Source organism: Suncus etruscus, chromosome 14 (assembly GCF_024139225.1).
Source record: "Suncus etruscus isolate mSunEtr1 chromosome 14, mSunEtr1.pri.cur, whole genome shotgun sequence".
In the NCBI taxonomy this organism is placed as follows: domain Eukaryota; kingdom Metazoa; phylum Chordata; class Mammalia; order Eulipotyphla; family Soricidae; genus Suncus; species Suncus etruscus.
Window position 1 is genome coordinate 90,062,146 of NC_064861.1, and position 15,173 is coordinate 90,077,318.

Consider the following 15,173-nt stretch of genomic DNA (forward strand, 5'->3'; position numbering starts at 1 on the left):
TTGGGGTTCGGATCTGTGTGTCTCTGCATTCTGGGACAAGATCCACCCTCTCTCTCCCTCTTTTTTTTTTTTTTGTTTGTTTGTTTCTTCCCTCTCTCTTCCATTAATATTTTTCATTTAAGTCATTTTCATGAGATGTTTTTAATCACTAGAAAGGACCCCTTGGGGGTCAGAAGAATGTGGGACTTTGAGCCAGGAAGCAGGAAGGGCCTGTAGCACAGGCCTTGCAAACCTGGAGCCCTGAGTTCCATTCCCAGTACCACATTGTCCCCCAAACACCAGTAGGCGTGACCCCTAAATAGCAAACAGAAACAGCTTGTGGGCTCTGCTGTCTTGTCCTGGGAGTTCAAAGCAGCAGTTGCCACCTCTAAGCGAGTGAGCCCTCAGCCTCTTGAGCAGCCTCTGGTTCTGTCTTGGCCTCTCTCTGGCTCCCCAACTTCCTGGGATACTGGCCATAGCCTGGCTCTTCCTGTTTTATTGGGGGGGATAGCAGTCCCACTACTGTTTTTTGTTATTGTTTTTTGGGCCACAGCCAATAGTGCTCAAAGCTGATTCTTGGCTCTGCACTCAGCAATTTCTCCTGGTGGTGCTCAGGGGCCCATATGGGATGCCGGGGATCAAACCCAGGTTGACAGCTTGCAAGGCAAATGCCCTCCCTGCTTTACTATCCGCCATTGTTTATCACTCACAGTCCTCCTCACTTTCTCCAGATCTAGACTCCACCCTATTTCTGCTTCTAGAACTCTCACCCTTCCCCTTACATTCTGGGGTTCTGGTATTGACAGCTGCCCATGGGGGCAGGTTTAACCCTTCTCCCCAGGGTTCCATATCTTCCATCTCTAACTGTCTCTACATTCTATAGCACTTGATCTTGAATTGGGATTTTTCAGCTGTCTGTGTTGTCTACCCACCTTTCCAGCTCTGGCCGGGAAGCTTCCAGTCACCAAAATTCCAGTTCCGGAAGCCACTCTGGCTCTGCCACCCTCTATCTCTGCCTCCCTTGCCCAGACCAGGGGGGCTCTGGCTCCTTCTCATGGTTGATCCCTGGCACCCTCCTTGGATCCTCATTCTACAGTCTCAGCTCGTGCTTCCTAATGGATCTAGTCTTCCCAAGCTCACATATTTGTTTCCAAAGACTGATTTCCTAGTCTCTAATTATCAGGGCCACACCAGATCCCAATATTTGGGGGCGCCTTCTTGCTCAGAGTGAAGGGCTTGCTCCCATGGTGCTCAGGAGACCTTGGTGTGCTGGAGTCTCTGAGGTTTAAAGTCAGTGTTCAGAAGCCTGCCCCAGCCTTCCTAGTTTAGAGATCATTTTAGTTCTAAGGCTCAGGATTCCTGCTCAAGATGTGGTTTTTTGTTATGGCAGTGCTCAGGGCTTATTCCTGGCTCTGCACTCAGGGACCACTCCTGGTGGTGCTCAGGGGATCCTGTGGGATGCCAGGGATTGAACCTGGGCTGGCTGCATGCAAGGCAAGTGCTCTGCCTGCTGCCCTCTCTCTCTCCAGCCCCCTCAAGACTTTTTTTTTCTTTCCATTAGCAAGATGTCAACAAGTTTTGTCTTGATTTTTACTTCCAGAATACCAAGCACTCAGTTCCTTTGCTCCCTCTGAGCCTTGGACCTTGTGGTTGGCTGATTTCAGGTGCTGTAACTTTCCAACATTGCTTTTCCAGAATTCTGAGTCCCAGTTTGATGATTTTTTTTCTGTGTTTTTCTTTTTCCCTCCGTCTGATGAAAACTTGGCCTCAGAAGTCTTTGGATTCAAGCCTTCCTCCTCTAAATGCCCTTGTTGGTTCTAGAGCTTGCAAGAGATCTCAAGTCTGCAAGTTACCCTCCATTTTGGTCTTGAACTCAGCTTTTCTTTTGGCCTCTCCTGGGCTTCTTCCAGGTTCTGTGTTCAGGGATCATGCCTGGTGGTCCAGGGAGCATAAGGAGTTCGGGGAATCAAACCCAGGTTAGCTGCATGCAAGGCAAGTGCCCTCCTGCTGTATTGTATTTTCCAACCTGCATTTCTAGAGCTCATCTCCAAACCAGCACTGGTTCTAAACTGCATCTCTCCCAGGTTCCAGTTCTAGATCCGGTGACTCTAGATTCTCTCTGCTGACCCTGCTGGATGATTTTTTCAGATGTTTTTCTCACTCCAGCTCTGACTCTAAATTTCTCTGGATTCCGGCCTCCTGGATCCCACCTCCCTGTGACTTCACAGCCAGATTCTTCTGGGGCTAGAAGTTGGTCCACAAATACTTGTGATTCTAGATCTGGGTGTGGATCCTGTTTTTTTTTTTTTTTTTGTTTTGTTTTTTGCTTTTTTTTTTAGTTTTTGGGCTACACCCGGCTGTGCTCAGGGGTTACTCCTGGCTGTCTGCTCAGAAATAGCTCCTGGCAGGCACGGGGGACCATATGGGACACTGGGATTCGAACCAACCACCTTTGGTCCTGGATCGGCTGCTTGCAAGGCAAACGCCACTGTGCTATCTCTCTGGGTCCTCCTGTTGATTTTTTTTTGGATAACGAATCTACAGCCTGATTTCAGACCCCACCATCTGAACTCTGCCCACCCAGCCCCTTTCCTCTGCCCAGTCGTGACTCTATCTCAAGTCTTCCCTAGCGAGGTTCTCAATTCATGTGCTTCCTTTTGTTTCCATCCCTCCATTCTCAGCTCTCATCTCCCTAAAATATCTCTGTCCTAGCCCCTCTGCACCCCTCCACCTCAGCCCGCTAGGTATACACTTACCTTTCCTCTCCTCCAGGAACTGGGGTTCCCTCACTGTCCGGGAGACCACCTCCGCTACACAGGCATATGCACGATGCCATCTGCACATTTCACAGTGGGGGGAGAGGCCCTGGGACCCCTAAGCTCTTTACCACCACCTATGTGGGTGGACCCCTCCCCTATTTCTACTCCCCCCTTCTACGATGGTGCTATCTTGATCTCCCTCAAGAAAAAGGCCTCCCTTCTTCAGCCTGCTGTACCCCCATTTTTGGAAGGCATCTCTCACAGTGTCAGGGGACAGCCTGTCCAAATTGGTGCTAGAGGGGATGCAATGGCAGCTCTACCTGCTGGAGGAACTAGGGAACTCGGTGGGTCTGGGAGGAGAGGGGGCAGGCCCTGGACTGAAGGGGTAGGGGCCTGGGCCAAAGGGGCGGGGTCAGTCCCTTGTCCTGACACCTAAATAGCCATGCCCCCCCCCCCATAAAAGATCTCTCCTTGGGAGGCACCAGAGCTTTGTGTGTTGACTCGTTTGTGTGTGCTGACTTCAAGGGGGTTGGGAACACCATGATGTTTGGGCACACACAGCACTTAATGGTATTTTATTTTTTGGAGGGTTTTGTTACTTGGTTCTTGTTATCAGACCCCATTTGGCCATGCTCAGATGTTCTCTGTATATTCTGGGGACCCTGCAGTCCGGGGAATGGAAGTTGGGGTTGGTGGCTTACAAGGCAACCCCGTACTGCAAGGCCAGCCTGTACTATCTTTGCGGTTCCTGTGACCTTTCTGGCACCTGGTGTCTGGTGCTTATGAGGCCATGGCGAGCACTGGGCCTGTAGACAGGGCCCTGTCTGCGTGGTTGGTGTCTGTGGAAAGTGACTCACTCACGCAGGAGTGCTGGGGTGTCCGGTCACGTGCAAAAGCTGTTCCCACTTGCCCTCTTAGTCACCCTCCTCAGCCCTCTCTGGTGTGACACACAGGAATCTTTTCACCAAAGATGAAAAACACTTGCATTGCTCTTCCAACTCCGTCTGGAATTCCTTTCTCCTTTCCCCTTCTCGGCACTCAGTCACGTCCTCTTACAGATCTTGGTGGTTTCGACACCTCCTCCTCCAGGAAGTCTTCTTCAACTGCTCCAACTAGGGGTGGTCCTCCCCCCATCCCTCTCCTCCCAAGAGCACCTCCTTCCCCATCACAGTTCTGGGCATGCTGCCACCTTTTCTTATGAAGTCTATATTATGAAGTGGATAGGAAAAGTCCTTACTCTGTGTGATTTTATCAAGCTCGCCTGTCCACCCCACACCATCAGGCACAGGGAGAAGACAGGATCTGTCTTCAAGGTCACTCAAAGTTTGACTCAAATCCAGGGATTCAAATCAATACAGCAACCTTTTATGTTCAGCAAGAAACTTCAGAGGAGTGGAGAGATAGCACAGAGGGTAGGGAGCTTGCCTTGCATGCAGCCAACAGAGATTTTATCTCTGGCATCCAATAGGGACCTCCTGAGCACTGCCAGGACTGACCCTTAAGTGCAGAGCCAGGAGCAGCACAGCCTGGTGTGCTTCCAAAACAGAAACAATAAAAATAGAAAAATCTCAGGAGTCAGAGCCATAGCACAATGGTAGGGTGTTTGCCTTGCATGCTGCCAATCTGGGATTGATCTGGTTCAATTCCCGGCATCCCATATGGTCCTCCAAGCCTTCCAGGAGCAATTTTTGAGTGCAGAGCCAGCAGTAACCCCTGAGCACTACTAGGTGTGCCCCCCAAAAAAATTAAAAATAGAAAAAAAATCTCAGAAGTCTGAGTGAGTTCTAGAACATGCAGTGGAGAAGGCATTTATGTGCAGGAATGATGTAGGACTTTGGGGGGGTGGAGTAGGGTGGGGGAAATTGGGCCACATCCAGCAGTGGTCAGGGCTTCCTCTTGGCTCTCAGCACTGAGATCTCTCCTGGTATGCTCTGGGGGACCATATGGTCCTGAGATTGAATTCAGATGGGCTGCTTGCAAGGCAAGTGCCCTGCCCGCTGTCCTATCTCTGGGGCCCAGACCTGGACCACTTCCTCTACAAACTTGGCAGTTGCACCCCGTGTGGGTGAGAGCAATAGGAGTGTGGTGGGGTCAGACAGGTTTTTTTGGGGGGTGAGTTAGCTGTGTGCCAGGAGCAGAGCCTTAAAGGATTTCATGCTAGTCTGGCATGAGTAGCCGCTAAAAGCTTGAGGGGCTGATCTACAGAATGTCCCCAATTGGGGGCTGGGGGTGGCATTTGGGGACAGTGCCTGCAAGCTTGGAGACCTCTTTGGAGGTCTTCAAGCTCAGCAAAGCCACCTTAAGAGCACTGAAATGCCATGCAAAAAGTGGGGGTGAGGAAGAAAGATGATACCCAACTCCCACCCCCCAAAAAAATACCCCCCCCCCAAAAAAACCTAAAAGCTTGCGAGGTTTTAGGAATTGGGGAGCCAGGGTGTTTTCCATATACAACTTAAAAAAAAAAAACAGCAATGTTCGAGGCAGAAAAAAAATGTCCCTATTGGCTAAAGAAAAATACCCATTTTTCCCAGTGGGATAACTGAGTCTGTCCCTCCCCCTCCTCCTCCCCCCTGCAGAAGGGAAGGTCAAGGTCATGCAGAAAAAAAAAATGACAGTCACGGTCAATTCCCCGCTCCTAGGTGCTGCATGCAGCCCGGCAGAGCCACACCCCCTAGGGAACACTTGTCACACCCGCCTCTGGCAAGCAGAGAGCACTTGGAGCCCCCAGAGAAACTTCTCGGCGTGCCCCGGAACCCGAGCGGCCGGGGAAGCAGCGGTCAGTCCGGACTTCTTTAACCGCCGCGCGCCCGGGTGCCGCTTCCTCATTGGCTCCCTCGCCAAAGGGCGCCCCTCTGGTCACCTTGTCCTCCACGCGTCTCTATGGCGGCGGCGGCGGAGTGTGTGTGTGGGGGAAATAAGTGGAGGGCCTCACGCATGCGTGCCGCGGCCGCCTGGCGGGGCCCGCGCTTTACGACAGTTGTGCGACAGCGGCGCTGCTTCGCGACGCTTCGGCCGGAGCCGCGGGCGGCCGTTGCCAGGGCGGGGGGCGCTTTGCGGCATGGCGATGGCGGAGGGCGAGCGGACGGAGTGTGCGGAGCCTCCCCGGGACGAGCCCCCGGCTGACGGCGCCCTGAAGCGGGCCGAGGAGCTCAAGACGGAGGCCAACGACTACTTCAAAGGTGAGCCCGGCCGGGCCGGGGCGCCGAGGCTGCAGAGCGGGCCGGGGGGTGCTGGGGGGATTGGGGGGGGCCCTGGGGAAACCATGGCAACGGGGGGCGCTGGAGCCCCGGCGTGGGGTGGCCCCGGGTGGAAAATCCCGGGGGCTCGCGACGGAGGTTCCGGGCCTGGGAGAGCCCTGCAGCAGGGGGCAATCAGTGCTCCACTCCTGGAGTCTGGGGGTGCACCCACCCCTGGGCCTGAGCGCCTAAGGACAGGGGCATGGGCATGTTGGGGGGACCCTTTCCTGGGGATCCCCGCAGCTGTGCATGTGCCAGGAGCTGACCCCCAGCAGTCGTGACATGGGGCCGCATGGGCAGCTGGAGGACAGGCTGAGCGAGGGTTGGCACCCCCAAATCCTAGGGTGCTGAGGGGGGTCTCCATAGTAGGGCTGCGAGTTAGACACCCTGGCAAGGCCAGGATTTAGGGGTTCTTAGGGAGTGGGGGCGAAGGGAGAGAGGGAGGCTGCGAGGAAAAGAGGGGGAAATCCCAAGAATGACCCCGTCTTTTGGAGCCTGGGAAGAGGGAGAGGCGGCGTGGGTGGATCTCTTCATTCATTCTTTCTTTCTTTCATTCATCCGCCCATTCATTCATTCAGCGTGTTTTTGGAGCTCGGTTCAAGGCTCAGGGCAAGCCTGGCAGTCCTGGCAAGTCAGGATCTTCCTGGTCCTGGCCCCTGTGCAGCACGTCAGGTGGAGCACAGAAATGAAAAGGCAGGTCCTTACAAATTGGGGTGCAGGCAGGGTTTGTCTTAATAAAAAGAGAGCGAGGGGGGATTCAGGTGAGAATAAGGGCCAGCTAGGGAAGGCCTTTCAGAAGATACTGTGGAGATCATCAGGAGGAGTTAGGAGCCTGGGTGTGTGAGGTCCCTCAAGGAAAGACCCCTGAGATGAAAGTGGGAGGCCCTGGGACTTGATGGGGTAGGTGGGGAACCAGGCTAGATCTTAGCTCGGGAGTCCAGATCGCGGAGTTGAGACATAGCTTTCCCTAAGCAGGTGCTGAAGGGGCTCAGAGCCCACTGCAGGCTCTGAGGGGGGACCTGGGGCCTGCTCAGCTGTGGGTAGAACCCAGCCACCCCACTCCCATGAACTGATGGGATCCTCCAGGAAGGGAATGGGCCTCGGATGGAACTTGAAGAAATTCAGGTTCAGGTTGGAAGAGGAAAATGCTGAGCTGGCTTGACCGTGGGGTGAAGAGAAGGGGGGGACAGTGTAGCCAGAAGTGGGGGGCAGGGATGCTTGTAGAAAGAGGGTGCTGTGCCCCAGGGGCAGATGTCATGCACAAGGCCAGGCCTGGGATTGACTGTGGGTGACAGTGAGACCCTTTAACCAGTGCAGAGGGGAAGGGGGGCAGAAGTGGTGATAGGAGGCGTGAGACGGTCAGTTCTCAACTCAGCCAGGGTGATTGTGGGGGCAGCGAGCCAGTTTTTCTTCAGGAAGGAAGAGGCCAGAGTGGGATCCAGCAGGATAGAGGGGAGATCCAGAGAAGCTGAGGTGGGGGAGGGAGCGGGAACCCCCGGAGGAGGCTCAGAAGGGAGCCCCCCACTTCTTAGCCAGGACCAGGAAGAGCCTCTCACAGACTGGGGGTACCGGGGCAGGCGTGGCTGGAGCCTGGGATAGAGATGCAGGGGTAGGGCGGGAAGGGGCAGGTCTTGGCGACAAGCCCAGAGCTCGAGAGCTGCTCAAGGGGTGGCATCTTGCATGCTGCCTGGAGGAGGAGACCACTCAGTCCAACAGGGCAGCTCAGGGGACTGGAAGGCAGAGGAACCCAGGTATAGAGCTATGTGTGGGGTGCTTGGGATAGTTTGTACTTCCAGAAGGCAGGTGGAGGGGCAGTCTGGCTGCAGGGCCGAGGGCGTGAATAGGGGTGCAGGGGGTTGACTTGACCCCACTCATGTCTGGGATTGGGGTGTTATGGGTGGGGCCCCATGTGGGCTCTGAGGGGGCCGTGGAAGGTGGGGTCCAGCTATGGGGGAGTCTGCGGCCCAGTCCTGAGGTGAGGGAGGAATTGTGGAAAAGTTGCTGGGAGGAGCCCCCTTTGCTCCCCAGGACTGGGCCCTAGCTCTTGGGAGCCCTGGGGCTGGGGCTGGGCGGCTGCCAGGGGTGCTGGCCCAGCCCCTTGCTGTTTGGCAGCTGGTGGCAGCTCGGTCTGTGGGAGTAACAATAAAAAGAATAATTACAGCACAATTTATATGAGCCCTGGGGTGGCCAGGTGGGGCGGGCGGGTATGGGGTTTGCTCTGAGGAAGCTCAGAAGTGAAAGTGCTTGCCAGGGTGAGCCCCGGGTGTGCCCCTTCCACTACATGCCCATCTCCCTCGTGCCTGCTTCCTCCTGGGGGGGGAAAGGGCCCCCACGGGGCTCAGTGTCCCCTCTCCCCTGGGCATCCAACCCCTTTCGATAGAGTAGGGGTGCTTGTCCCCTTAGATAGGCCTCCAGCAGGACCCTGTCTCTGGGCCTTCTGTATTGGGGGGCATGTGGGCAAATGCCAGGGTCCCCAGATCAGATGCCTGCTCCTCCTTTTCTATGTACACTGCCAGCTAGGTTGCCCCCCCCCACAAGGCAGATGGGAGCTCACCCGCAGACCTGAGGGGTCCCCTGCAGTACTCGGGGTGGGTCCAATCTTGCTTCTGGGAGATCCAAGACTGGCCTTTGGGGCTCAGTCTTGGGGTGAAGGGGGGACCTCCATGAAGAGTCAGCTGTCTGCTGCACGAGGGAGCGATGGGCTCCCTGCACCCCTTAAGGCCCCATCACCTCCTCCTTTGCCTCCACCCTCCTTCCAGGCCATCTGTGCCATCAGGCAGGCCCCCAGTTCCCCAATCCCTGGGTCTGAGCCCTTTGAGGCCATCACACTTGTCCAATGACTGGGCAGGCAGCATAGAGGTGACAGGGGTCCTAGGGTCCCTGGGTGCTAGGGGGGTCCTGGTCCATTGACTGGGGTGGGGTGCGGTCTCCCCCCTTGCTCTGTCCTCTCTACCTTCATCCCTCCTGCTCTGAGCCTTACCCCTTTGGGTGAAAGCTGAGCTGCTGCAGTGCTTTTTGGTGGGGGTCTTAAGGGAGAGGACTCTGGGCCCTGAGCCCCCGACCACACCTATTTCTCCTGGACTAATGCCTCAGGGTTGGGTTGGCCTATCTCCCACCATTCGGAACCCAGCTCCAGCTGTCACAGCCCAACGACCTCGCGGGTCTGAGCTCAGTGCCCAGGTTTTGTGGGGGGCCCCTGCATGTATGCTGTTTGTGGGCTCTTCCCCCACCCCCCCATTCTCTGCTGACAGTCCCTGTGCTCCCTTCCTGCTCTCCATTCTCCTTGAGGCTTACTTGCTGGAGAAGACCCTGGTGATGGTAGGGACTGTCCTTTGGTCCCATGTCCCACAGATCAGTCCACGTGCTGGGGGGTGCTTACTGGGGGCAACGAGACACTGGAATCAGGGAAGAGTGTTTGAGTGCGGCATGACTTGGTTTCTCCGCATGCCCCGTGCCTCCCCCTCACGCTGGCCTCTCCTGGTCCGGGCAGCCAAGGACTACGAGAACGCCATCAAGTTCTACAGCCAGGCCATTGAGCTGAACCCGAGCAGCGCCATCTACTATGGCAACCGAAGCCTGGCCTACCTGCGCACCGAGTGCTACGGCTATGCCCTGGCCGATGCCACGCGCGCGCTGGAGCTGGACCGCAAGTACATCAAGGGCTACTACCGCAGGGCGGCCAGCAACATGGCCCTGGGCAAGTTCCGGGCCGCCCTACGCGACTACGAGACGGTGAGCGGGCCGAGCTGGGTTCCGGGGTTCCGCTTGGTAGTGACAGGAAAGGGGGCAATGGGGGGATCATAGCGAGCAGCTGCTACCTGGGACCAAGCAGGAAAGCAGGGGGCTGCCAAGGATGGCGTGTAGTGGGGTGGCGTAGAGACAGGCTGGCAGCTCTGGAATCCCCCATCTGCTTGGCTGGGCTGGGCTGGGCTGGGCTGGGCTCACTGGGGCGTGTCCACACTGCGTTGGTGCGGATGGGGTAGGGCTGGGGGCACCCGCAGGCTGTGGGTGCTCACATGCTGGGCTGAGGCCCGAGTACATGTGACGGAGAGGCAGCTGGGACAGGGCCATCAGCCTGTGCCCGTGTCCCTGGATGTCCTCATCACAACTCTGAGGACAGATGTGAATAAAGGTCACGGGCCAGACACTCAGTAATGAGTAACCGACATCAGGGGTCAAGGTCATCCTGCAGCGTGGGGAGAGTCTGGGCGAGACGTCTGAGGATACCTCGGGGTTCGGGACACCCACCCAACTGGGCTGATCATCCTAGGGGTGTCCCTTACCGAGTTTCACCCCAGCCCTGGTCGGTGGTGGCTGTGGGTTTGAGGTGGCCCCTTCCCATGCATGAAATGGGTCTCTGTCCATTGGAGAGCGACTGTGCAGCCCCAGGGATGGAATGCCCCCCACCCCTGTCCCATCCATACCCACAGACCCTGTGGGCCCAGGGTCAGCTCTTGACCTTGTGGCCTGGCCAGGATGTGCCCTTGGCTGAGTGAGAGCCAAAGCTCTGAGAGCCCTCATCACCCCCATTCCCCAGTAACCTGGTGGGAAATATGCCCATCTGATGGAGGAGACAGAACCCTGATTCCCCACTTTGGTCACTGGTGTGAGGCCAGCACCTTGGATGTGTCTCTAGTGATAAAGGGAGGGGAGGGGGAGAGGGAGGGGGAGGGGGAGAGGGAGGGAGAGATGGAGAGAGAGAGAGTAGAGGAGAGAGAGGGAGAAAGGAGAGAGAGAGGGAGGGAGAGAGAGAGAGAGAAAGAAAGAAGGCAGGCTAAGTATATTTGTCCCTAGAGATAAAGGGAGGGTTGAGAGAGAGGGAGGGGAGAGACTTTTCTCTGTCCAGGAGTCCCACTGTGGCTCCAGCCCCTCCAGCCCCTCTGACTGTAGGGTCCCGGATCTGGACTATTATCTGCCCAGGACATGGCGACTTCTCTGACCTCAGGTTCCTCGGTGTCCTGTGGGCTCAGTGGGGTCCATATATGCATCACTCACTGACTCCAGGCCACACAGACCCCCGAGTCCCCTTTTGTGCTGCAGAGGGATCTCCAGGCATCTGTGGGGACCCTGACCCACCCCTTCCTGGGGTCTGGGCTTTCATTTGTGACAGGATCTACATTGGCTTTCTTCTTCCCATGGGTCCGTATTTTCTCTTTTGGGGGTCCTAGTCTGGAGCCCTGAGCTTTCCAGGCTGTGGGGCCCCATCTCCTGGCCTTGTTGAGTCCCCAAAGTGCAGCTGAGGAAGCGAGGCATCAGGGGGTGCTGGATCCCTGGAGGGTTGTCCCAGGCACTGACCAGGCCAGAGGCAAGGGACAGCAGCCCCGCCTGGGATGGTCTCAGGAATGACAGAGAGTTGAGTCCCCCTGACTGAGCGGCGCCTCCGCAGGTGGTGAAGGTGAAGCCACAGGACAGGGACGCGCAGCTCAAGTACCAGGAGTGCAGCAAGGTGGTGAAGCAGAAGGCCTTCGAGCGCGCCATCGCTGGCGACGAGCACAAGCGCTCGGTTGTGGACTCGCTGGACATCGAGAGCATGAGTGTGTGTCCCCACGACCGAGGGTTGGGGGCCAGCCAAGCGGGTGGAAGTGGGCGGAGCCTTGGGGCAAATGGAGGGCGCAGGGCCGGGCTGAGCACTCCTTGTCCTGTCCCAGCTATCGAGGATGAGTACAGCGGGCCCAAGCTGGAGGACGGCAAAGTGACCGTGACCTTCATGAAGGACCTCATGCAGTGGTACAAGGACCAGAAGAAGTTGCACCGGAAGTGCGCCTACCAGGTGGGTGGCCGCCCCCCAACTCCCGGCCTGGGCCCCTCTGAAAGTGGTGACCGTTCTTCGGGGTTCCCTGGAGAGCTGTGCCAGCCTGAGCTCGTGGGCAAGGGGCCAGCGCATCTTTTGGCCTCTGCTTTGGATGTTTCTGTTGGTTTTGTTTGTTTTTTCTGGGGGAGGCCACACCCGTTGATGCTCAGGGGTTACTCCTGGCTCTGTGCTCAGAAATTGCTCCTGGCTGGGGGATTGAACCACGGTTCGTCCTAGGCTAGCGCTTGCAAGGCAGACACCTCAACTCTAGCACCACCACTCCGGTCCTGCATTTCTGTTGGTTTTTGAAGGATCCTTCCCCTGGCTCCCCAGAACTGGGGACCCCCGGGCAGGCCTGAGTCCTGGCCCACTGGGAGGCTGGAAGGGCCCATCCTGATGCTGAAGCTCCCTGTGCAGAGCTGGGGTGACTGGGCCCCCCTCATTCTCCATCCTGCCTGCAGATCCTGGTACAGGTGAAAGAGATCCTCTCTAAGCTGAGCACGCTGGTAGAGACAACACTTAAAGAGGTGAGGGGCCAGAAACTGGCACCATGCCCCTGATCACTGCCCCGTGACCTCTCACCTGCATCTGACCTCTCACCTGACCTCTGACCCCTGCTCCCTTCTGCAGACAGAAACCATGACGGTGTGTGGGGATACCCACGGCCAGTTCTATGACCTCCTCCACATCTTCGAGCTAAACGGGTTACCCTCTGAGACCAACCCCTACGTATCCTTGCTTCTGGGGGTGTCAATGCCCCGCCCTAATGTGGTATCTCAGGGGTGCCCTCTGGGGGCCCAGTGAGTGACAGGCCAGCCCAGGGGTGATTGCGTAGTTCAGACACCTTGGGCCTCTGTCTCCCCATTGTCTTTGCTCCATCATGCCTGGCCCTGTGTAGGGGCTTGTGGGCCCTCCTTGAGGGTTGCCCCCCCCCCCAGTGTCTGAGAAGTGCAGGGATGAGGATCCCAGGTCCAGTTGCGGAGCCATGTCCCAAGCTAGGAAAGGGACAAGGTTGGGTCCCTGGGACCCCCCGTCGCCCCATTTTCCTTAGCCGGGCAGATATTCAACGGCGACTTCGTGGACCGAGGCTCCTTCTCGGTCGAAGTCATCCTTACGCTCTTCGGCTTCAAGCTCCTATACCCCGATCACTTCCACCTGCTCCGAGGTGAGGGATGGGGGTGGGGGTCCCCCTGGTTTCTGGGCATGGCAGGAAGGGGGCCAGCAGGCAGGTTCGGAGAGGCTGAGCCTCGGGTCCCGCGGTCCAGGCAACCACGAGACGGACAACATGAACCAGATCTACGGCTTTGAGGGTGAGGTGAAGGCCAAGTACACGGCGCAGATGTTCGAGCTCTTCAGCGAGGTCTTCGAGTGGCTACCGCTGGCCCAGTGCATCAATGGCAAAGTGCTGGTGCGTCCCAGGGGCCACTGGAGTGGGGAGGGGGTTGCGCACCCCTCCTCACACACCGTCTCCCCCCTCCCCCTGTCCTCAGATCATGCACGGGGGCCTTTTCAGTGAGGATGGCGTCACCCTGGACGACATCCGGAAGATCGAGCGGAACCGGCAGCCCCCCGATTCTGGTGAGGGGCCCAGGGCATTGTCAGGGGACAGTGATGGGGTGAGCGGAACCGGCAGCCCCCAATTCTGGCTAGGGGGCCCAGGGCACCATCCAGGGGGCAATGATGGGGTGAGCGGAACTGGCAGCCCCTTGATTTCAGTGAGGTGCCTGGGGCACCATTGCGGGGACAGGTTTGGGTCCTGCTGGGCCTGCTCATGCCCCACCCCACTGGGCCTCCCTCACCTGTCCCTGTGCCCCCTGCAGGCCCCATGTGTGACCTGCTCTGGTCGGACCCACAACCGCAGGTGAGCCCGGTGGGTCCGGGAGGTATGGGGGGAGTGGGGGTGAGGTGCAGAGCCTGAGCCCCTTTCTCCCCAGAACGGGCGTTCGGTCAGCAAGCGCGGTGTGAGCTGCCAGTTCGGGCCCGACGTGACGCAGGCCTTCCTGGAGGAAAACCAGCTTGACTACATCATCCGCAGCCACGAGGTCAAGGCCGAGGGCTATGAGGTGGCGCACAGTGGCCGCTGTGTCACCGTCTTCTCAGCCCCCAACTACTGGTGCGTCCCGGGAAGGGTCTTAGGGTGGGGTAGGGAGCCTTGCTGGGAGTGGGCGCCCATCTCTCCTGTACCCCTTTCCCCCAATCCTCCTCAATCCTCTGACTCCACTGACCCTCTCGCATCCCCAGCGACCAGATGGGCAACAAAGCCTCCTATATTCACCTCCGAGGCTCCGACTTGCGGCCCCAGTTCCACCAGTTCACAGCAGTGGTGAGTAGGGTAGGGGGCTGGCTGAGGTGAGGGGGGCAGGGACGTGGGGATAGACACACGGCCTGCAACCCCCCCTCTCATCTCCTGCAGCCTCACCCCGACGTCAAGCCCATGGCCTACGCCAGCACGCTGTTGCAACTGGGCATGATGTGATACGGCTGCCTCCCTCCCTGTCCAGTTTGTATTTATTCCCGGGGCAGGCCGGGCTGCTCCCCGCACCGTCGATGCCAGAGACGGATGGGTCAGGTGGGGGTGCACCCCAACGCTCGGGAGGGACTCCCCGCAGATCAGTTAGGGGGAGCCCCGCCCCACCCCCTTCATGGCCGAATCCCGCTACAGCAATAGGCCTCGTCGCAGAGAGGCCCTGGGATGGGAGTGCTCGGGGAGGCCCGGCCTGTACCCTCCTGACCGCCCGGGTGGGCTGTGCTGGGGCACTCCCTTCCCGGCTATTTTATGTCTGTAATTAAATATGTTAAAATAAAGTCGCTATTGTAAGTCAGCTGGTCTCAGTGCTGGAGGCTGGGGTGTGTGTGGAGCGGTTGCCTAGCTCACCCTGTCTCCACTCTTTACTGAGTTGTGTCACAGGAACCCCTGCATGAGCCTGGGCAAGAGCAGGTACTCAGGGGTGCCCCTGCCCTGCTCCTCACTTATACCCCAACTCCTCCAGAACTCCCCTTTCCACGGGACCACAGATGGGGGCTGTCTCTGGCAGCTTCGGCCAAATATGGGGAGCCCTGAGTGTCCTCCTGGCGAGAAGGAAGCGAGACTGGTCTGGAGTGTGGGGAGAGCCCCATCTGTGGCCTGGGTTGGGGCTCCCGGGAAAGACATCCCTCGTGCTTGTGCAGGCTCCTGCCGCTCTCAGGAGGGGGACCCCCCCCCTCAGGACTTGGAGGACCGGGAGCTGCCCAGGTTCTGATGCATCCCTCTCAGCTGGACTGGGGTCCTCCTCTTCCACTCCTTTGGGAGGGCACTTCTGTGCCCTCTTTGCCCTCAGGCCTGCAGCTCAGCTTGGGTGCTGGGGGTCCCCCAGGGCCACATGTGATGCTGTGGGCTCTGGCTGCACCATCAGAGCCTCCCTCCCAACA

General features: G+C 57.9%; 1 protein-coding gene across 1 annotated transcript; it reads left to right on the forward strand.

Annotated features, from left to right (window-relative positions):
* The first annotated feature begins 5,738 nt into the window (after positions 1–5,738).
* Positions 5,739–14,587, forward strand: PPP5C (protein phosphatase 5 catalytic subunit). The gene is made up of 13 exons (XM_049787275.1): positions 5,739–5,917; positions 9,465–9,706; positions 11,361–11,508; positions 11,623–11,744; positions 12,227–12,292; positions 12,396–12,494; positions 12,825–12,930; positions 13,031–13,173; positions 13,256–13,343; positions 13,586–13,626; positions 13,700–13,878; positions 14,007–14,088; positions 14,179–14,587. The coding sequence occupies exons 1-13, from the start codon at positions 5,797–5,799 to the stop codon at positions 14,239–14,241; spliced, it is 1,500 nt and encodes a 499-aa protein (XP_049643232.1). The 5' UTR covers positions 5,739–5,796; the 3' UTR covers positions 14,242–14,587.
* Positions 14,588–15,173: the final 586 nt, after the last annotated feature.

What these genes read in the sequence shown, in the direction of transcription:
- PPP5C (XM_049787275.1), top strand. Translation starts at nt 5,797, where the DNA reads ATGGCGATGGCGGAGGGCGAGCGGACGGAGTGTGCGGAGCCTCCCCGG. An exon ending in CCCTACGCGACTACGAGACG is followed by an intron (nt 9,707 to 11,360) that starts GTGAGCGGGCCG and finishes GCGCCTCCGCAG; the next exon opens with GTGGTGAAGGTGAAGCCACA. An exon ending in CCTCTGAGACCAACCCCTAC is followed by an intron (nt 12,495 to 12,824) that starts GTATCCTTGCTT and finishes TTAGCCGGGCAG; the next exon opens with ATATTCAACGGCGACTTCGT.